Source organism: Tripterygium wilfordii, chromosome 21 (genome assembly GCF_013401445.1).
Source record: "Tripterygium wilfordii isolate XIE 37 chromosome 21, ASM1340144v1, whole genome shotgun sequence".
Lineage (NCBI taxonomy): Eukaryota > Viridiplantae > Streptophyta > Magnoliopsida > Celastrales > Celastraceae > Tripterygium > Tripterygium wilfordii.
The window spans coordinates 18,344,972-18,365,951 of record NC_052252.1 but is presented as its reverse complement, the minus strand read 5'-3'; the positions used below and the strand labels follow the sequence as shown (position 1 = coordinate 18,365,951).

Genomic DNA, 20,980 nt, shown 5'->3' with positions numbered 1-20,980 from the left:
CACTATAATTTATTAGATAGAAATTTATAATTACAACAAAGCATGCATTGTTGTAAAAAGTAAAAACGAGGGAGTTTGAATTTCTTTGATAAACTTATACTATAATTTATTAGATAGAAATTTATAATTACAACAAAGCATGCATGTTGTAAAAACGAGGGAGTTTAACTTTCTTTGATAACGTGAGAGTCAGTCCGCACTTATTATATTCTGAATGTGGTTTCGATCTACTTCCATAATATCATATGTTCTTTTGTGGGAATCCGAAGTTTTCTGAAGCAAATGCTCAATGACTACGATTCAAAGAGAAATTAAAAAAATAAAAAAAAAACACATGGCTTTTAGTACGTACCTTTTTGTTGAGTTTTTCAAATTTTAGGATGAAAATAACATGTGATCAAAAGGCTCCATTCCCTGCTTTTTGTTTTTGAATAATAATATCATTTTTTTAATTATTCTTAGCATTAGGGAAGATTTGAACCTTTGCATCTATCCGGAATTGTAAGAAGAGAATTATATAACACTCAATCCAACAGCAAAAAAATATCATTTATGAACAAAACTCGGTTATAATCATAATACTCCAAACTAACAAATAAAGAAAAAAGGAAAAGAAAACCTACAATAAATCAATTGTGGAAAGCAACATATATAGAAATAGACATATATATATCACATGAATGTCCAATTGTTCATGAACATTACCGCACTGTTTCAAAGACAACACCATCGCCTCCTCAAAACCCAAACTCTCTTTAATTCTCTTACATACACAAAAACCAGACACTTGATGAAGTACAAAGGGTTCCTCATTAATGTTTCTCTCGATCAGAGCTCCACCAAAGAAAACAAATAACCCATCAAAGCAATCTTGAATTTGGTTCCAATAATGGAAAGTATTCTGAAGGCTAACACATAAATTCTCTGTATACACAAGAGTATTATTTCTCTCTGCAAAAAAATCACGTCCCCCATTAAGTCAAAAGCGATGTTTCATCAATATTCCTTGTAAAGAAACAAACAAAGGAGTTGCCGTGTCCCGTGGAGAAACCCTCGCTCCATATATATATATAATCTTACATAGCTTCTTGAAATATGCATCTATATCTATTAATTAGGTTTAGGGTTCGTCGTTGAGAGTAATCATAGCTACTACTATAGTAAAGTACTGTATAGTTTATACATAGTAGAAAGAAAAAACAAGACATTTTTTTGGGGTAATCAATCATACCCAACCCAGCATGCACCACACTAACAACAGATGAGGCTGGGTTGAATTTCATACGATAATAAAGATTCAAAAGTGGAACAAATCCATGAATCAAAATTTCATAAATAAATATCTTATTTGATTGGTTTGAATTCTCAACCTCAGACACTTTACTAGCTCCCTTGAGACTCGTAAACTGTGTCCAATGCCAATGACAATGACGTGAAGGTTTAAAAAAAATATATTGAATTTGATTCCATGGAGATGGAGTTGGTAGACTTTTTCAAGAGATCAGATCATAGAAGGAGGATGGGGCCTTGGGGGTGTCAACTAAGGGAGACAACAGATTGTAGTGATGGTAAAAATACAGGGTAAAAAGGGTGTCATCCATATTGTTTGGTGATATATCTTTTGTATTATATACATGACTTGACTGGTTGCGATCGCCAGATCAGTCCTCCTTTTAAGGGGGGCATGTGCTGATGAAGTGACTTACTCTCAGTTCTTTCACCTCTTCAAAAAACCCCACAGACAAACTACTGCTATAGTGAAAGTAAAACATGACTACGACCAATAATAATTTTGTGTATTCTCATACAAATTTAGGCAAAAAAACTATGTTGTACACATACATACATTTAGGTTGTGAAGAGGAGAGTAGGACAACTACAGCTATTTTTGTCAGAAAAAATTAACCTTGAAGCAGTTTTTCAAAGTAGTCCACCTCTAATTTGTAATTCTCAACCAATTAACTACTATGATAAATTGAATCAAAATCAAATGTGTGGTAACAAAAATATTGAGCCTAGTGGTAATCGAAGTCAAGACCTCCCAATCGAATCTAAACGGTTTGGTTCTAAAAAAATTCATCAAATAGGCTATCACCGAGATCATTAATTAATTTACACTAACTTCTATGGACACTCTATCTGTAAAAAAAGATGGCATCACATATTGATATTGCCAATGGAATGATGAAATGAGTGTCTTTGTGTGATCAGAACCAAATCATTGTTGCATCAATTTTGGATTAGCCTCATCAAGTTATTTCCTTATAATTGTCCTCTTTGGGGCATGATGTGAACATGCATATTGAAATTCCAATATTAGGTTAAAAGATAGAAGAGAAATACATAAGGCAATAATAAAGAAATGAAACCAAAAAGACATTAATTGTTGTTTTAATCTTTCTTTTCTTCTCTTCTCTTCTACTTCAGCTTTGGTGAGTGAGCTAGAGCCTGAGCTCAAGATCTATGTCTTCCACAGCACCCGCAGCAGCTGGAATAACCTCTGAATATTGCGTATGATGATCATATGAACAATAAGGCTTGATCATCAAGAATGAAAATCCTGAAATACCACTAGTCTTACGTCTTTTACAAGCCCCGCTTGTCCTATCTGAATGCAATCCCACGCACAGATCAGTCTCAGCTTCATGACTACTAATCTGCAGGCATGTAGAATGCTGATCTTCTTCTCTTTTTGACTTGTTTTCCACTTCAGATTCTGGTCCAGAAAACTTGTAGATGTAAGGAGACATAATATGATGCTGCTGGGTTTGACTTTCTTGATCAGCTGAAACCCTAGAGCATGAAAGACTACTCGTATGAAGATTTTGTTGAAGAGTAGTAAGAGAGTGGTGTTGTTGTCGTTGTTTAAGTCTGGCTCTGTCTCTTCTATGGACATTCATGTGACCACCAAGGGCTTGAGCAGACCTGAATTGTCTCTTACAAAAGCTGCATGAGTAACATCTTGGAGGCCATATGCATCCCCCACCACCACCACCAGCTGCATGATCTTCTGCAAATGCCTTCTCTTCCCATGAAGAGTAATCATCATCATGACTTCTACTCATCATCATCATCATCATTTGTCTCCTCTTCATCCACATCAACTTCTCATCATGTGCTTGCTCCATTATATGCTAGCTATACATACATACATATATATATAGCAGGTTTAATATTTCTTTATGGAAAAGGAGGAGTGCAAGTCTATCATATTGTATGTTGATAAAATTTGGGTACTTACATGTGTAGATATATGCGTATGTGAAAGGTAGTTGAGGATCTGATGAGGAATAGAAGGAGCTGAGGAGAAAGAGTCTAATTACTAGCTTTATTGCTCGACTTTTCTAGTGAAGCTACTCTCCTGTTGGTTTCCATATAGCTAGCTGGTTATTTTGATTCACTGCTACTTTTATTGTGAGGGTCCCATTTGATCATCTGTCAAACATTAATCTTAAATGCATGAAAGAATCAACGGTGATTGATATAAGAGGATATATATATATAATAAGAAGAAGAATCAGAAATTCTCTTATGTGACCAAAAGTGTGGACCAAGTTTGTGGACTTGTTTTTCAACCATAGATGTGATGGGTCCCATAATAAATGTGTGGCCCCCACTTATGTTGTGATTGATTACAACCATTGGATTTTGGTCCACAAACTTGGTCCACATTTTTGGTCCACATAGGAGAATTCCTAGAAGAAGAATACCAAACATTTTTAAAAACAAACATTTTTTTAAAATTAAAAAAATAATAAGAAGAAGAAGAATACCAATGCAAAGAAGATAGACCAGCCCATAATGACGATTTCAGACAAGACAAACACTTTTGTGGGGAAGTTTTTGAATATATATATATATATAAAACCATGTACAACGATAACCCATACGCACTAACTGTTTTGTCGTTTTCTATATCTTCAGACTTCAATTCCATTTCTTTCTAAACATTAATTTAGTAGAATAATTGATATAATTCCAACACTTGCTATTATTATTCTTTCTTGTCCTAAGTCAAAATTGCATAACTCCAGCAGATTAAAGAACAGAAGATCCGACAATCTTATCCTTAATTAATTAATTGATATCATTGACCATTGAAGACTTGGCATTCCTTTTACATATATATATATAAATAAATAAATAAAACTACTACCATATATGACTGTTGTTTTATATGTGTTTTCTGCCAATAATGTCTTCATTCCTAAACCATATAGAAAGATATGTAGGAGACAACAGAAAAGACATATTGCCCCATCAAAAATTCAGAGACTTCATCGCAAACAAGCAATGAAACTACATATGAAAAAGAAAGCTTATTTATGAAAAAGAAATTCAATTATTGTGGTAAGTTTGACTGATTAAGCGACGTCATATATATGCAATGTAATTAAATATATGCTATGACACTCAAAGAAAATGGTAATTTAATTAAACATGTTACGTTGGGTGATAAATTATGCTCGCAAAATACATTTAGATCCTTCTGGAATTTGGAGCTCCTTCCTTCACAGATCACAACAATGTTTCGAAGAAACATCCCGATTATAGTGACCAAAAAGGGTCCTAATCCACTTTATCAGGTAAGTGCCTTCTGCTATGGCTAGACCCTCTCATGCGCATTCATTGCACACTTTTCGATTTTTTGTCTCACTAACTTGATCGTCAAAGCCTCTTTATCCAACATTCCTCGATGTCAAGAGTTCTCTGGACGACTTGACTTACGTGTCTTACAAAGTGTTGGTGGCCAACTTTTAACTTTTCTTCGACTATAATTAATTCAAACACCTATTGCGATAGCAAAAATAATATATTAACACTGGATTTGTGTTCTCGAAAAAGGCCCTTTATGATGGGCCGAGGCCTGTTTTGTTTGTCCGTACGTAAATGTTCAATGAGATGGCATTGGGTATTTGGGTTGGTAGAATCAAGGCCTGCAAAGTGTAAAGGTGCCGATGTGAATGATCATTCTTATTCAAGAATTGAGAAAACCAATCGTATAAATTCATGACTTAAGATAGTGGAGACTGGCATGGGGGTAATGTTGCGATCCCACGTTGACGCTGGCCATGATAAATTGTGTAATCCAGCTCATGAAAGATTACGACGCATGTTAAGTTCCTTGGCCTCTTGTTTAGAGCACAATTAGTCATCACGTAGCTACCTGTAATGTGTCCGTTTGAGCGTGCTGTGAACTGTTGTGAGGTTCAAAATTGTGATGCTGTGAGATTAGTTCAAATGCAAAGCTGTTTAACGTATCACTTTTAAAACTGTGGTGTGGTACGGTGCGGTGCTGTGAGGTGCATTTGACGTATCTAAATTACGATTATATTAAATGATTAATAATATTAATATAAAATCACTTAACATTTACATTGTACATTAATCTAAAATAAAATAATTGATCAAATTTAATTAGGTGGGACAATTCAACATATATAATATACCCGTTTGGGAGTACTGTGAGGTGAGGTGCTGCAAGGTAAAGAGTTGTGGTGCTGTTAAGTGAGTTCTGCTGATAAAAAAGTTTGGCGTGTCACAAAAAATTGTAGTAATGTGAGGTGAGGTGCACCCAAACGCAATGCAAACACTGCCAAACACGTTCAATAATGTTTCATCATCTAAATCCACATAACATTGAAAATATATATATATATATATATATATATATATATATATATATATATCTGCCAGATAGTTAGATTTCTGCTCCTTTTGAGAGGGAAAAACAAATGTCCTTCCAATAGGAGCCCAAATCAAGATGACAATATATACTAATATATGCTAAGAGATCAAAATCAACTTCTTATTTTTTTATACGTGAAACCCACCCAACTTTTCATCAGACAACTCATAACTTGTTGGTAATTTTTCGGCTACATGAAAGTCTTTGCAACCCCATGGATCAATTGATATCTAGGTCAAGGCTCAGTGCATAAAAATAACGTAGGTTGATATTTGCACACGCTATGTTGAGCAAGAAACTATCTCGCAAATTGTGATAAATGAAATAATTCATGTGACTTAAACTCACGACTCGTCACTCATGTGACATATAGTGTATTTGCATGCATGCATTTAGCCTGTAAATATCATTAATGGATTGGATCTTATATACATCCAGATTCATTAAGACATAATACCACAGATTTTGTGTTGCTCCTACCCCGAAATTAGAGACGAACTGATAGAATTTTTCATTCTTCAAACAATATAGATCGGAAATAACTAATTAAGTAATTATAATTTTATATGATTAAGAGACTCAAGACAACATGAGTTATATATGAAATTCTAGGTGGCTAGGATCATAAACATTGACAATAAGGTGTCAAATTTGCCCACTAGTGGGAGTTAGTCATGTCCATGAGCAGGAGCTAAAAATCCCACAAGTGGAGTGACTTTAACAAAATAATGGTCAAAATATGGTGCTTCGGTAACACCAAAGGCCATTCAAAAGTTGATGCTGCCGCAGCGAGAGAGAGAGAGAGAGAGAGACTCACGCACCGAAAATGGGATTGGGAAGTCTATCCATATATCTTCATCTTCGGACAACAGAGAAAAATAATAAAGGAGGAGGTGGACTCTGATCTGAATAACATGTGTTGGGTTTGGTGAGTTGTTGTTGTTGGCTTGGTTTTTTTTGCTCATCTTCCTTTCTCCTTGCCATTTGACTGACCCCCCCCCCCTGTCTCTCTCTCTCTCTCTCTCATGCAGTCATGCTCACGCCTCACGCTACCCCACAAAGCCTCGCTTCTCTCTCTATCTCAAAGAAAGTCCATAATTAATCCACATCTGCAACTTGCAGTCTAGCGGTTTAATTTGGGAAGAAAAAGACATCACCTGCGCCCACTAAAGCCCCCTTAATTGAAAACCATTCACAGGGGCTTTTAAGTAATTAAATATTAACACTTCAGAGCAGTGGGAGACGACCTTTTGGGCTTTCTCGAAACTTTTCCGACACTGTTATTGTTATCAAATTGCATCTTATCTTAAGGGGAACACCCAAAAACCTGCCTGTGCAAAACCGCTACACAGACAGAGATAGAAAGTGATATATACATTGGATACACATATAATGATGCTTATCGTACGCTGCTGGTGCTCAGTCTTTTATCGTACGCACACCTATAGCCCGTAAAAACTAGAAAGCACAAAAAACGAACCTGATCAAGAAGACAAGAAGGAAGAAGAATCTCTCCTCGCAGCTTCCCGTACCAAACTGACTTTGTTACTTCATCTTTTTTACAGCTCCGGAAGCAAATCAAGGTTCATCTTTTGTGTACACGAGTGCATGTTCTTCTGCTCAGTTATTAGATCTTTGTGGTTTCTTGTTCTTGTTGGATCTGACTATTTACTGATTTCATGCAAAAACAATTGGAAACTCATGATGCTGGGTTGTTCTGATCGAGTCATAATAGGATAAGGTTTTTATATTGTATATATCTTGGATTTGTTCTTTTTTTATCGGAGATCTCCAAATCAATCTACACGACAACAGTTAAGGAGGAAAAAAAGGAAAAGTAGAGTTGTGATGGCGAATCGATGGTGGGCAGGGAATGTAACGATGACTCCACTACACTTGAGAAACCCTGACGAGAATGGCAGTTTCGACGACAACAACACCACCATCCCTAACCGCACCCAAACCCCAAACCAAGACGATGAAGAAGACCAATCCGGAGACCACACCAAACACCCCCACCACGAAACCACCGATCCAGGCAGTACATCCACCTCCTCTCGCCGCCCCAGAGGCCGACCTCCCGGCTCCAAAAACAAAGCAAAACCTCCGATTGTTATAACCAAAGAAAGCCCTAATTCTTTCCACAGCCACGTATTCGAAATCACAAGCGGCGGTGACATTGTGGAGAGTCTTGCCAATTTTGCACACCGCCACCACCGTGGCGTGTCGATAATGAGTGGAAGCGGCATTGTCAACAATGTCACTCTCCGCCAGCCCGCAGCACCAGGTGGGGTTATCACTCTCCAAGGAAGATTCGAGATTTTGTCGTTATCCGGTGCATTTTTGCCCCCACCATCTCCACCGGGTGCTACGGGGTTGACGGTGTACTTGGCAGGTGGGCAGGGGCAAGTGGTTGGTGGGACGGTGGTGGGTTCTTTGGTGGCGTCAGGGCCAGTGATGGTTATAGCTGCCACATTTACTAATGCAACTTATGAGAGACTTCCACTTGAGGAGGAGGAACTAGGAAAGGGCGAGGGGATTAATCAAGTGCAGAAAAACTCTTCTGGAAATAACCACAATAACGGTGGTGGTGAAACACAAAGCATAGAAGAGCAGCAGAACCGTAGTCCTACAATGCCAATTTACAACTTGCCTCCTAACTTGGGACCAAATGGACAGATGCCGCATGAGGTGTTTTGGGGAGCACCTCCTCCGCCTCCTCCTCCATCTTACTGAAGGTTACAAGTTTTTGGTGATGACTGGTATGTGCAAAAGATCATGATTTTTTTTTTTTTTGGGTTAGTTCTTGTAAGCAGAAATTAATTACTGATCATTAGGTTTTGCAAGCTGTGACATGAAAGTTTAAAACTTGTTGGTATCTTTAATTTATTTTTAAACTTTTTTATTACTTTTAATCATATTTATATGTGTATTTTTTTTTATCTTATTGAGGAATGTGCTTTATGATGTAGGAAAAGAAGAAATAGTCAAGAAATGGGGGTGGAAGTTCTATACTGAAATCTTAGGAATTGAGAGATTCTTCATATGATAAGAATATAAATGTCCGTGTTTATTAATTTCCTTGATAAGTCTGATTTATCTCTATCTTCTGCATATTTGGCGACCAATTATGAATTATCCAATAGAGAAAATATGAAGTGTAGTAAGTATATCTTAGCTTAGGTGGAAGTGAAACAATATGTGTGCGTGTGTGTATATATATATATATATAGAGAGAGAGAGAGAGAGAGAGAGATGGTAGGGGTCATTTATTCATATTGCATTTTCCCAGAAGATTGGTGCAAGTTGGTCTGAAGTTTCTATTTCATACATTGACATCTTTGGGACAATCCCCAAATAGATTAGTCTTATGATCTTATCACAAATACACTTGGATTATTTTCTTTTTTTGGTCTGAAATACACTTGGAATTTGACTTGATAATTCACAACTGCTAAATATAGCTAGTCGACAAAATCGCATTTATTGTTTTTCGGTACTTCATAACTCATTCTTTGGTTACATTGATGGCAACTGGCAAGTGTGAGTGGTTGTGGCAAGTATGAGTGGTTGTGGAATTGTCCGAAGAATTCTTTTTTTTTGTCTCACCTCATCAGTAGTATTTCTGTAGTCAACTTTGTTTGTTTTTTCCCATTTTTTCCATCGATTTGAATAATTTATTGGTTATTTGGATGGATTGAGGGAAAAAATTAGTATTGAATGGTACTCCTTACTCTTATGCTCTTAGTGCTAGAACTTCTACACACAAATATAGTTGCTTGTACACACATAGTTTCTAAGACTTATCCGGAATGTGACTTCTATCACTTGCATCAAGGCATTTTAACAAGATGGTTTATTGAATCCCCCCCGGCCGATTGCATTTGAATCTTAATTAGTGATTGAATAGAACCGTTATGTTGCATTGTTGTTTTGAGGTTGTTTCGCAACATCTGGGTCATGGGTGAAGATCTTGGTAATTAATACATCTGTAATGCGAGGGTTAGATTATGCGTTCAACATGAGAGCCTTGTGTGCCTGATTTTGTTTGGGTGATTGGAGATGGCAGAATGTGTGAATTGTGTAATGTAAAAGGTGAAGAAGAAAAAGATGAATGTGTGAAATATGAGGCTTATATATGGTTTGCTTTTTATGTGTGGGATTTTTTTTGGCTCAATTGGAGCAGACGCATAATTGTACTCCAGCGGCCCGCTGGCTCTGGTCAGGAACTGCAGTGCTTTAATTAGGTCGAAAATCAGTCTTTTTGTTTAAGAGTTGCAAGGATTGGGAGAGGCACCGCTTGAGAGAGAGTGAACACTAGGGTACGTGAGAGAACATGCATCAAGAGAGCTTGAGTGGCTTGTTTATCTTCTGTGAGGTGAGTTGATCCCTTGTTGGTTTTTCTTGTCCATTTTGTCTGATAGAGAGTTGTTGTAGGTAGGAACAAGAATATTGTGGGTTTGTCCCCTTTCAGTACTCCGATCCTGGCAAGATTGGTTATCTAGGTATTTGAGGGTATAAAGTCAAGGAGTTTGTTGATGTGAGGATTGAAGACAAGTTTTCATGGTTGGTAAGCAATGCAAACGGTATTTTGAAAAAGTGGCAGAAGTAGTTAGATGAAAAGGTTATTTATATGACACTCCAATACGTAACTGGCAACTAGACAGTACTGTACTGTACTGTGTATCTCTCTGAGAGTCTAATAGACTGCTTATGCATAACATAATATATATATGCTATGCTTTGCTTTGTGTTGGACATGATATGTATGCAATTGCGATGTTAAAATAGATTGATTACAAAACTTGTTGCATACATTCAATGCATACGGAAGTGTTAGTTAATGTTATCAATGTAGAAGTTATATTTATTTTATCATACTAAATAAATTAAGATAGTAGAGAGTTATAATAAATTTCGATGACTTTTGGTTTTAAAAATTATAAATAATTTCAAAAATAACACTTGTCATTTCCTGGCTTGTGGATATTGGCAAGAATTGATTGCAACTTTAGCATGGACTTATCAACGCACATTTGACGGAGACGCCCACAAGATAAGATTACATCCATGTCTTTGCTCACTATTCTTGGTTGAAAACATACAATTACAACATGTCTTTGCTCACTATTTTAGTATTTAATAAGGGGGTCACGTGGCGCAATCGTACTCTACTTATTATATATATACATATATATATATATATTACATGTATATGATGTCATGTGATATTTTGCCGATATTGATTTTATAACTATACTTCAATAGTTCAATACACTAAATTCACTAGTTCAAGTACTAACCTTAATGGGTTTCACAGCAGCATTAATGGGCTTTGTCAATTAAATGGGCCAAAAAGGGTGCATGAACGGGCTTTATATAACATGGGCGATAAATGATACATTAATGGCTTTCGGTTACGCTAGCTAAGAAGTAAGACGGCCTTCTTCCTTGGTGTTCCTCACTGTTCTTGTTTGCAAGGGTTTTAATAGTGGCGCCAATATGTGACTTGAGGTTGAAGGAGAAGAGGTGAAGCAAAAGCACCACAACTCAGCGATCTGATAAATCACTTTTTCCTTTTCTTTTTTCTCTCGCTGGTAACAACTTTCACCTCTTCAATCTCTTAAGTTTTCAAGAGTAAATGAAATTCAAATCATTGGATTGTTGCAGCTTCCAAAGTGGCCGCACCTCGTGAAATTGTGGCCTCAACCGAGTTCATACAAGTATATCTTTTTCAGTTCGTCAGTGCTTGTTTTGGTTCTTGCTTTATCCGGGTTTCTCTGATATTTGATAATTTTGAACTTTTCTATCATACATGTATTATGGATATGTATAGTGCATCTAATTCGATTGGCTTGTTTGTTCTTTGGATTTCAACTACAGGGTAGTCGTAGGGAAACATTGTTTTTACAGAAGGAGTTTAGAGAGTATATCGGTTGTGATTCACTGGCTTTTTTCCATTTGGTGGCTTCAATAGATTGTTGAGTGAGGATTCCCCAAGTTTTTTGTTATGCCTGTTTCTTTTGGGAAGTACCCCGTCATGCCTAGGGAGGTTAAAGTGAAATCTGTTGGTGAATTCATGAATGATGGGTTAAATGGAATTGTTGAATTCAGTGATGGGGTTGGGTTCAAGGACCACATCAGGAGAGTGATGAAAAAGCTGAAGTTCAGAAGCTATCATACTTGTAAAGTTGTAATGATTTCTTTGCTTGCAGTGCCTGCAATCTATAGTCTCAATGCATTTTATGACCAAGCAAATGGGACTCATAGATGGTGAGTCATAGTCAATGTTCTAAAATCTAAATACACATTTATAAGCTTCTCTAGATAAACTAAGCTCCAAAGTTCTCTTCTATAATTTTTTTTCCCTCCTAGCCATGAGGCTTTGTTACGAGAATTTGCAGCTATGATATCTTCAGCCTGCTGTGCATATTTGATAATTTTGAAGTGGGGCACTAGTTAGGTTCCCATGAAAGTAGCTTTCCAGCCGTTGGGATCTCTATTCATCGGGCATGCATTTCCATTCCGTACGCCTACAACCCAATTAGAGTCTTGAGGTAGGATATAGACAAGTGCCATGCTTTTGTGTTGGATGGGTGCTGTTCTACACCTCCCATATCAGTCTATGAAACTTTTTCGTGCATTTTTTTTCTCAATGCTTGGAACTGAATTGTGTTGCTTAAATTAGTTGCTTCTCTTTTGCTATCTTAGGATGAAATGAAGGGAAATTTCTTTTGATATTGAATTGGACATGCATAATGAACTCAGCACTCAATGAGGCACCGCACTTAAAAGTTTTATTTATGAAGAATTATTAAGTCCGTGCACCGAGGGCCATCTCCTAGTGGTGCATTGTAAATACTTAGTTGTATTAAACTCTACCGTATGTGTTTTGATCTCTATGCCAACAGCACATGTAAGATCAAATAGAATAAATGAGATTGAGGCTTATTTTTTAGTTCCCACTAGAAGTAGATCTTTTACTTGAAAATCAAGGTATAATACATTAGTTAAGCCTATTCAATTGATAGGCCAGCCAAAATTTGTTCGCAGATGGAACCAAATAAATTTTGATATTGTTCGAGCTCTCAATTCATGTGAATGCTTATATTAGGAGCAGCTTGGGCTTACCTCGTCTGTGGCATTTCCACAGGTATCCAAGCATTGATAATGTGCACAGATCTCTTGATCCACTCCTTGAAAGAGTCTTTCCAAAGTATTTAGGTTAGAGTTGCAAAGAAAGTTTAGGTCTTCCCATGGACTCAGAGGCAAAAGCTCCGCAATCATATCATTACTGGAAACTTGGTTTCCAGTTGTATATCCTCTATGGGTTGGCATTCCTGTAGGTTGATTCTCATGATAGTTTGTGTCCAGGACATTATGTTGCAACAAAAATTGTGACTCGTGATTGGGGTTGATAATTGATTGGGTTCCTCCGTAGCTTGAGATGCCAACTGTCATATAAGCCATTTGGTTCCCGAGTATTTCAATTTCCTCTTGTAAATTGGCAACCTGCAAGAAATGGTAAACTGTGAGTGGACTTTGTTTCTGGTCAAACATCTAAGCATTTCGTGCAATTTCTGCAGGCGTGGGATGGGAATTGAAGTAACAGCATGAAAACCTGTTGTTGAAGCGCAAAGATATCAGCAAAGCAGCCATATATGGGATCCCGCATCCTAGCCAGTGCTTCATAAGATATGGTGATAGCAGCGTCACTTCGACTGCGTACTGGGAGGTGTAATAATAGCTTCGAAACATTGCTTGCTCCAAACACCTTATGCACTGCAGCAAAGTGGGATGCGGCCTGGTCATAACTAAAGTAAGGTGCAAATACGCATTCACTCGTACACTTTCTTCTTAAGAACCTACATGCTCCACATGAAGAGCCCATTCCTGTTATTTTACTAAGCTTAATGTTTTTTGTGTGGATGTTATTCCTCTCGTGCTTAAAACTTGGAATGATTTGTTTAGGAGTGGTTAGTTGAGATCCACTCTTTATAGTCATTTCATGGAAGGGTCAGAACAGAACTCCTTTTTGATGTAGCCAAGGGACATTCTCTTTTTAGTTCTTTTCAGTCTCCTTTGTGGCCTACATAGTCATTCTCAATTTGGTTAAGCTTTCCTGATGGATGCCTTAAAAAGGGTTTTATTTGATTATTATTTCTTACACAAGTGAGTTTTTGGATGGAAGACCTAATCCTCGTTATTATTAGTAGGGCCCTAAGAATGAGAATAATTGCTTCAAGTTGTATTTTATTTGGCAATTATGAAAAGGTTCTTGAATAAAGAGAGCGATGATAGGAGAAAAAATAAATGATTGTCAGCTTTTCGTACTCTAAAATAAACACTTTGAGACAATTTGATTAGTGAGATATGCAAAGTTTACTGTCCATTCACAGCTTAGCCAAGTGTTATGCAGTTGATTGCTCATCAATGTGTTCATATTTTCATTTTTCTTTATGGCAAATGGCAACAATATATATATATATATATATATTTTTTTTTTTTGCAATGTTGTTACTTAACTTTATCTCTTAATTGTTGAGCATCGATGATTTGTCTTACAGGAATTTGCTGGTTAGCACTAGAAAGTTGCTTCTAAAGTTTGAAATGAGCCGCAGTGAGTTTCGGGAAATTTTTTTGACTGGAGTGAAAAGCAAGCTATAGAGATCAGTGCATGACGACTAAAAACATTTCCTTTTTCGCTACTGAGAAGCAATAATTTGCTGTCATAGGCAGAATTTCCTACTCATAGAGTGCATGAGTCATTGCATCTATTTGCCTGATTGTGGTAATTCTCCATGATTATGCATTTTTTTAATCCTGATTACTGTGTGTGAAATGATTGGTTAATCCTCCATTTGTATGCAGGTTATATAATTTATATTCCTACACTTAATCAGGTTGGGTTGTTGGCCACTGAGAACAGGTTTCGTTTCAAGTCCAGGAGAAGCTCACATGTCCATCAGCAACAGTTGTAAGTGTACATACTTTTGCCTAGACATTCTTATATGCTTCAAGGCTCTAGGAGTAAAAGCAGAGATGGGGACACAAAAAAATGGCATTTTCAGTGACATGATTCCCCACTTTTTGTCATTCTGGAACTGTTTGAGTTTTTGTTTTTGGTGCAAAAGTTTGCATCAGTTTTCAATGAATCAATGCAGGAGAAGAGATGGTGGGGAGGAAGCTTTTCGGCTTTTGAGTTTACCGATGGAAGTGTCTTTCTCTATCAAAGATGGAAGTGTCTTTCTCTATCATGGATCAGCTGGAAGTCTTACTTTCCGGCCCTTGTGGGAATGCTCTACGCTTGCTGGTTCTGTTCTTGTCCATTTTTGCATGTGCATGAGCTCCTACAAGTTATAGGTAAATTTTTAATTCCTCATTTGTAGTTACTCCTTTTTCGTCATTTTGTTGTCTATTTGAGCTGTCGGCAACTGATACTCTGCATTTTTAAATAATAACCCAATCATTTCAGCTTTCTCATCAAATTTTCTACCTAAAAAAGTTTCATCATCATCTTCATCAAAGCTTCAATCTAAATGAATCCTGAATGAAAACTATTTGGAACGAAGACTGCATGGATTCTCCATTGTCATCTGGTCTAAGAGGATTAAATGCGATTTAAAGTTATATTTTTACCATAAACTTGGGAGTGCTATTCAGTTCCCTTGGCATGATAAGCGACATGAAATTGTACCCGAGTTTGAAATTTTGGTGAAAGAGTGTTTTGGACACATATCCATATCTTTCATGAATGCTTAAGCTTAAGCAAGACTAGTAAACTTGTGATTTGGTTTTGTAAGAACACTATTTTGCTGTGAAAATGGTTTTTGAGAATGAAAACCAACTTGCCTCTCTTGGTTTGATAAGAACCGACTTGATTATTATTAATATAATCTATCGTCTTACGAGGATTTTGCGTTCGTTCCTGATTTATAGGCTACTCTTATAAATTTTAAACTCTAGGAAATTGCGGAGTCCCTAAATCTATGTTGGTGATTTTTTATAGGCTACTCTGGGGAGGAGGGTATTCTATTGAAATTGTTTAGCACACTCACAAGTCTCATATGGAAAAGAAATGTCAATGTTTAGCGGTTTATGAACAAGTGGATAGAACCTAATTCACAAGTGACGAATTTAGAGAAAAATGGGTCTCCTACCATGTGTTGTTAGTCCAATGTAGGCCCATTAACATGGGCTCCCCATGGTCCATTTTCACAACGGATCCTCCAACCCTCCCATTCCCAACTACTGCAAACTCTTTTTTTTGCCAAAAATAGCATAAGTTTTGGATGGATATTAAATTTCTAATAGAGACTCAATTTTGCTAATCTGTAATCTAAACATGTGAGAGTGGAAGTTTTTTTACTTTTGATTGTGAGAATGGTTTTTTGAAATGGGTAACAAAACAAAGCCTAATTTGTCATTTTCTGCAAGATGACTGTGTGGTGTGGGCTGGGATGGCTGCATGTTGGCCCATAGAAACACGAAGAGATCATTCAACAATGGAGCCCTGCCTCTAATTATTGTTATAATAAGGTCAAAAAAAATTCAAGATAAACATTGCAGGAGAAGAGCAGATGTGAAACACAAATGCATTCGGAGACTTGTTATGAGAATTGAGAACAGCTTGTTTGTCGCTACAAAAAATAACCCCAAAATCTGTGGCAAAGAAAAAACCTTTAACGGTAACCGCATACAATCAATGAATGGGGACTAATCTTGAGTGTGTGGCCCTCAATACTTGCAAGCCTAATCCGCAAAAGGATATGAATTTTGGTACACTCGATCAATTGCTTAATAAGTTTTCCTTCTTCGCTTCTCCTCATTGAACTCCTTCAGAGATCACTAGGGTCTCTTCACACTCCAACTCACACCCCCACTCAATCATGGCTGCTGCAGTTTCCACTGTTGGAGCTGTCAACAGAGTACCGGTACTACTTCTAGACACTCAGCAAAGTTTTAGCTCTATGGGTATTGCAAAAATTGTCTAGCTAGCGTACTGTTTGCTGAATTTGATACTGTTTATGGCTTTATGCATGTTGTGGGTGCATATATATGTTTTGATATGTGCCAACTGAACATTTAATGGAGATACATGCGTAATTGTTTGTGGTTTGTTAAATGTTCATTTGCTTAAAATGATCAAGATATCAAAGAATGAAAGGAAATACATGTATCAAACACTTGATATGCGAATTGAGAATGTTGAAAGAAAAATAGATATGTGTGCTACAGCTTGTGTTCTCATTGACAGAGGGAGATGTTTTCATAGTTAAATAGGCTTGTTTATAGTTCAAAGACAATGTTGTCGGAGGTCAGGAAGATATGTTGATAATTAAACTCAATAAAAGCATAAAGTGCTGAGATTTTTGACACAATCATAAGAGATCTAGACTTGGTTCTTTCTATTTTGATGATGAACTTATTAATTTGGGAACCTTAATTTGTGCTTGTCATGTGATTATGGAATTGTCTGAAAGAATGGAAAGTGTAGAGACTATATAAAGATTGACTTAAGTTTTCTGGTTTGTAGGATGTATTTGTAAAGAGTTATATATCTTTGGATGCAGCTGAGCTTAAATGGGTCAAGCACTGGAGCTTATTTGTGCTTGTCATGTGATTATGGAATTGTCTGAAAGAATGGAAAGTGTAGAGACTATATAAAGATTGACTTAAGTTTTCTGGTTTGTAGGATGTACTTGTAAAGTGTTATATATCTTTGGATGCAGCTGAGCTTAAATGGGTCAAGCACTGGAGCTTCAGTTCCAACATCATCCTTCTTGGGCGGCAGCTTGAAGAAAGTGAGCTCAAGAATCCCAAACTCAAAGATAGCATCTGGGAATGGCAAGGTTTTTGCGGAGTATGATGAGCAGAAGCAGACCCCTAAGGACAGATGGGCAGGACTTGTCACTGATCAATCTGATGATCAGCAAGACATTACCAGAGGAAAGGGTATGGTGGACTCACTCTTCCAAGCCCCCCAGAATAGTGGAACTCACTATGCTGTCATGAGCTCTTATGAATACCTCAGTACCGGTCTCCGCCAGTAAGTCCAATCTCTAATTATGTTAATTCCGGATAGAATTGGAAATTGAGTATTCATTAAATGTGTGATTGTGATTCGACAGATTCAACTTGGACAACAACATGGACGGATTTTACATTGCTCCTGCCTTCATGGACAAGCTTGTTGTTCACATCACCAAGAACTTCATGACCCTGCCTAATATCAAGGTATATTGCAGCTGATGTCATCAGGAAAGTTATATTTATTTCGTTAATGAATTTTGCACTCAATACAACAATCTTGAAACATTGCTTGAATTTGATGCAGGTTCCTCTTATCCTGGGTATTTGGGGAGGCAAAGGTCAAGGGAAATCCTTCCAGTGTGAGCTTGTTTTTGCCAAGATGGGGATTAAGTGAGTCGAAGAATTTGCCTAGAATATGTCGAATATATGAAATCATATATTTTTTAACTGCTTAGATGTTGATGTTTTGATTATGCATTTCAGCCCTATCATGATGAGTGCTGGAGAGCTGGAAAGTGGAAACGCTGGAGAACCAGCTAAGCTGATCAGGCAAAGATACCGTGAAGCAGCAGACATAATCAGAAAGGGAAAGATGTGCTGCCTCTTCATCAATGATCTCGACGCAGGAGCTGGTCGTCTTGGTGGAACCACACAATATACTGTCAACAACCAGATGGTTAATGCCACTCTCATGAACATTGCTGATAACCCAACAAATGTCCAGCTCCCCGGTATGTACAACAAGGAGGAGAATCCCCGTGTCCCCATTATTGTCACTGGTAATGACTTCTCTACATTGTATGCTCCTCTTATCCGTGATGGTCGTATGGAGAAGTTCTACTGGGCTCCTAATAGAGAGGATCGTGTTGGTGTGTGCACCGGTATTTTCAGGACTGACAATATTGCTAAGGAAGACATTGCCAAGATTGTTGACACCTTCCCAGGCCAATCAATCGGTAAGTTTCGACTTAGAAAGATACAGCAGTCAGCCAGTCAAAAATGAAATCATGTTTTACAAGATAGTGTATTGATATCAAGCTTTGCCTGTGCAGATTTCTTTGGTGCCCTGAGGGCCAGAGTTTATGATGATGAGGTAAGGAAGTGGGTCTCAGAGGTTGGTGTTAATGGCATTGGAAAGAAGCTTGTGAACTCAAAGGAAGGACCTCCAGAGTTTGAGCAACCAAAGATGACCCTGGAGAAGCTCCTTGAGTATGGAAACATGCTTGTCCAAGAGCAAGAGAACGTGAAGAGAGTGCAGTTGGCTGACAAGTACTTGAGCGATGCCGCTCTTGGTGATGCCAATGAAGATGCTATCAAAAGTGGAACTTTCTACGGTTAGACCTCTTGATCCTATAGGCCTTGATGGGAGGTTTGAATCCAGTTTCTTGCAATAACTTGAGGGTAAATGGATTAAAGGTCCCCTCCAATTCTGGGGAATTGCAAAATTTACAATTCTTTAACCACAGCAACTAAAACCAGTCATGCTAACAGTTAAACGTAGAGCGTTGGACTAGAACATCGTAGGGATATGCAATTCCTCATACTTGTGAGAATTCTCGATCCGGGTAAATGAGGATGTGGATATATATAACAAGTTAAATGGTTGCTAATATAGTATGTATGTATGGTTGCTCTCATTTTTTGCAGGCAAGGCAGCCCAGCAAGTGGGTTTTCCAGTACCAGAAGGTTGCACCGATCGTAGCGCAGATAACTTTGACCCAACGGCTAGGAGTGATGATGGAAGCTGCCATTACCCAATTTAGGCCTTGTGGTCTATGTGTTGAGGTGGGAAGAGAAGCACTTGATGATATAAGGATGTGGATTGTCAAATAATGTTTGTTGTGTGTTCTCCTTATGTTTTAAGTGGATTTCTTGTCCTCTAATTTTGTGATTTTATGTAAATCCAACCACAATCTGTAAAAGTTTCTTTTGTCGTTCGACCCATATGTACTTTGTGCAGTTAATGTCTCATGCTGGCAGGAATCCAAATGTAGGCTGGCAGCTGGTTCACAGCTCAAGAGAGTTTTACTTGGGTATTACTATTAGATTCCTGGCCCTGCTATTGGAGCCCATTTAGCTTTTAAGACTCGGGTTGGGCTCGATCCAGACTCGTAATTTTTGATTTAGGCTTGTCTCACCTTCTTATTCATAAAAACCTATCTATCTTGTGCCACATACAACACGAACCCAGCCCAGCATCAAAACCATTTTGTGACAACTCTTAATTTTAATTTTTAAGTGGGCTACCACTCTTTCATTTCTTAATTTTTTTTTTAATTTTTTTTTGAAAAACCAGGAAAAGTATATCATGGGCAATCCTTCCATTTAGAGCTTACACATAGCGTCAACGCTACACAGGACGGAGAAATAACTCCAGGATTGAAACAAACAAAAATCATTAAATCGCAAAGCAGAAAACAACAATCACCGTAACAGAAGTTAAGAAAAGCAAGGGACAAATGGAAACCTGACTTCTCTGAAGCAACAATTGGCATCAAAAAATTCAGGAGCCTCCCCAAACCAAGTCATTGTGCCATCCCTCTGCAAACCAAGCAATGTGCAAGCTACCTGCATTGCCACTTTGACGCACATGGGAGAAAAGGCAAAGATCATAACCTAACCTTTGACACTGCGCTTTATTTCTCTTATGACCTCACTCCAAGCCGAAATATTGGATTTGGAGCATTCTAATTTGTTGACCTCACAGAAAGCAACTCCCCCATTAAAATACGCCTTTTCACTTGTGAAGAAACTTAATTTTTTTTAACCGAGAAAAATATCATAGAAATTTATCTTTTATATATCCGATATGAGTCTAAACTCAGGCCGTCATACTTAATCACACAGAAGTTTCAACTCTATCATCGGGGTAATCGAACTCAGGAGCTCCCAAATTCGTATGATTTATCTTCATAGCACCAACTAGGTTATCACCCATAATTCACATTCTTTTATAAGTTTTGTTTGATGTATCTCTTCTTGCTCGAGTACCAAATTAGGTCAATTGATTAATAAGGAATCAATAGAAACATATCAGTATTCTTGATAGGTCAATACCCATTAATTTTGAACTCATCAATTCACTTACTTTTCTAGTACTTTCATATTAGTTCACTAGTCAATATCAAGCCCCACTTAGCAAATTAAATATAAACACCACCATCAAGCACACAATTTGAGTGGCTGAGGCTACGGGAGTTCTGGGCGAACTTTAAAATGAAGGCACGTATTTTCCTTTTTCTTTTTTTAAAATTTAAT

At 37.4% G+C, this 20,980-nt stretch overlaps 4 protein-coding genes across 5 annotated transcripts; 2 read left to right on the top strand and 2 right to left on the bottom strand.

Moving 5' to 3' along the window:
* Nucleotides 1-2,441: 2,441 nt before the first annotated feature.
* LOC119988054 (probable transcriptional regulator RABBIT EARS) lies at nucleotides 2,442-3,128 on the bottom strand. The gene has a single exon (XM_038832958.1). It carries the CDS (start codon nucleotides 3,126-3,128, stop codon nucleotides 2,442-2,444), a length of 687 nt encoding a protein of 228 aa, XP_038688886.1.
* Nucleotides 3,129-6,963: 3,835 nt separating this feature from the next.
* LOC119989194 (AT-hook motif nuclear-localized protein 15) lies at nucleotides 6,964-8,794 on the top strand. The gene is made up of 2 exons (XM_038834556.1): nucleotides 6,964-8,451; nucleotides 8,662-8,794. Exon 1 carries the CDS (start codon nucleotides 7,538-7,540, stop codon nucleotides 8,423-8,425), a length of 888 nt encoding a protein of 295 aa, XP_038690484.1. The 5' UTR covers nucleotides 6,964-7,537; the 3' UTR covers nucleotides 8,426-8,451; nucleotides 8,662-8,794.
* A 2,340-nt stretch (nucleotides 8,795-11,134) lies between these two features.
* On the top strand, nucleotides 11,135-19,740 carry LOC119989193 (ribulose bisphosphate carboxylase/oxygenase activase 1, chloroplastic). Of its 2 annotated transcripts, XM_038834555.1 has the most exons (11): nucleotides 11,135-11,286; nucleotides 13,276-13,508; nucleotides 14,257-14,480; nucleotides 14,561-14,666; nucleotides 14,854-15,052; nucleotides 17,422-17,738; nucleotides 17,821-17,926; nucleotides 18,027-18,112; nucleotides 18,206-18,678; nucleotides 18,775-19,056; nucleotides 19,370-19,740. In XM_038834555.1, exons 6-11 carry the CDS (start codon nucleotides 17,647-17,649, stop codon nucleotides 19,483-19,485), a joined length of 1,155 nt encoding a protein of 384 aa, XP_038690483.1. In that variant the 5' UTR covers nucleotides 11,135-11,286; nucleotides 13,276-13,508; nucleotides 14,257-14,480; nucleotides 14,561-14,666; nucleotides 14,854-15,052; nucleotides 17,422-17,646; the 3' UTR covers nucleotides 19,486-19,740. The 2 variants fall into 2 exon arrangements, with proteins under 2 accessions (XP_038690483.1, XP_038690482.1); XM_038834554.1 differs by lacking the exons at nucleotides 11,135-11,286; nucleotides 13,276-13,508; nucleotides 14,257-14,480; nucleotides 14,561-14,666; nucleotides 14,854-15,052 and adding an exon at nucleotides 16,371-16,623.
* On the bottom strand, nucleotides 12,255-13,269 carry LOC119989195. The gene has a single exon (XM_038834558.1). The coding sequence runs from the start codon at nucleotides 13,247-13,249 to the stop codon at nucleotides 12,800-12,802; it is 450 nt and encodes a 149-aa protein (XP_038690486.1). The 5' UTR covers nucleotides 13,250-13,269; the 3' UTR covers nucleotides 12,255-12,799.
* Nucleotides 19,741-20,980: the final 1,240 nt, after the last annotated feature.

Coding starts and splice junctions, on each gene's coding strand:
- LOC119988054 (XM_038832958.1), bottom strand. CDS start 3,128: ATGGAGCAAGCACATGATGAGAAGTTGATGTGGATGAAGAGGAGACAA.
- LOC119989194 (XM_038834556.1), top strand. CDS start 7,538: ATGGCGAATCGATGGTGGGCAGGGAATGTAACGATGACTCCACTACAC.
- LOC119989195 (XM_038834558.1), bottom strand. CDS start 13,249: ATGTTTGACCAGAAACAAAGTCCACTCACAGTTTACCATTTCTTGCAG.
- LOC119989193 (XM_038834554.1), top strand. CDS start 16,579: ATGGCTGCTGCAGTTTCCACTGTTGGAGCTGTCAACAGAGTACCG. Junction 16,624..17,421: donor GAGCTGTCAACAGAGTACCG/GTACTACTTCTA, acceptor CTTTGGATGCAG/CTGAGCTTAAATGGGTCAAG. Junction 18,679..18,774: donor CTTCCCAGGCCAATCAATCG/GTAAGTTTCGAC, acceptor TTGCCTGTGCAG/ATTTCTTTGGTGCCCTGAGG.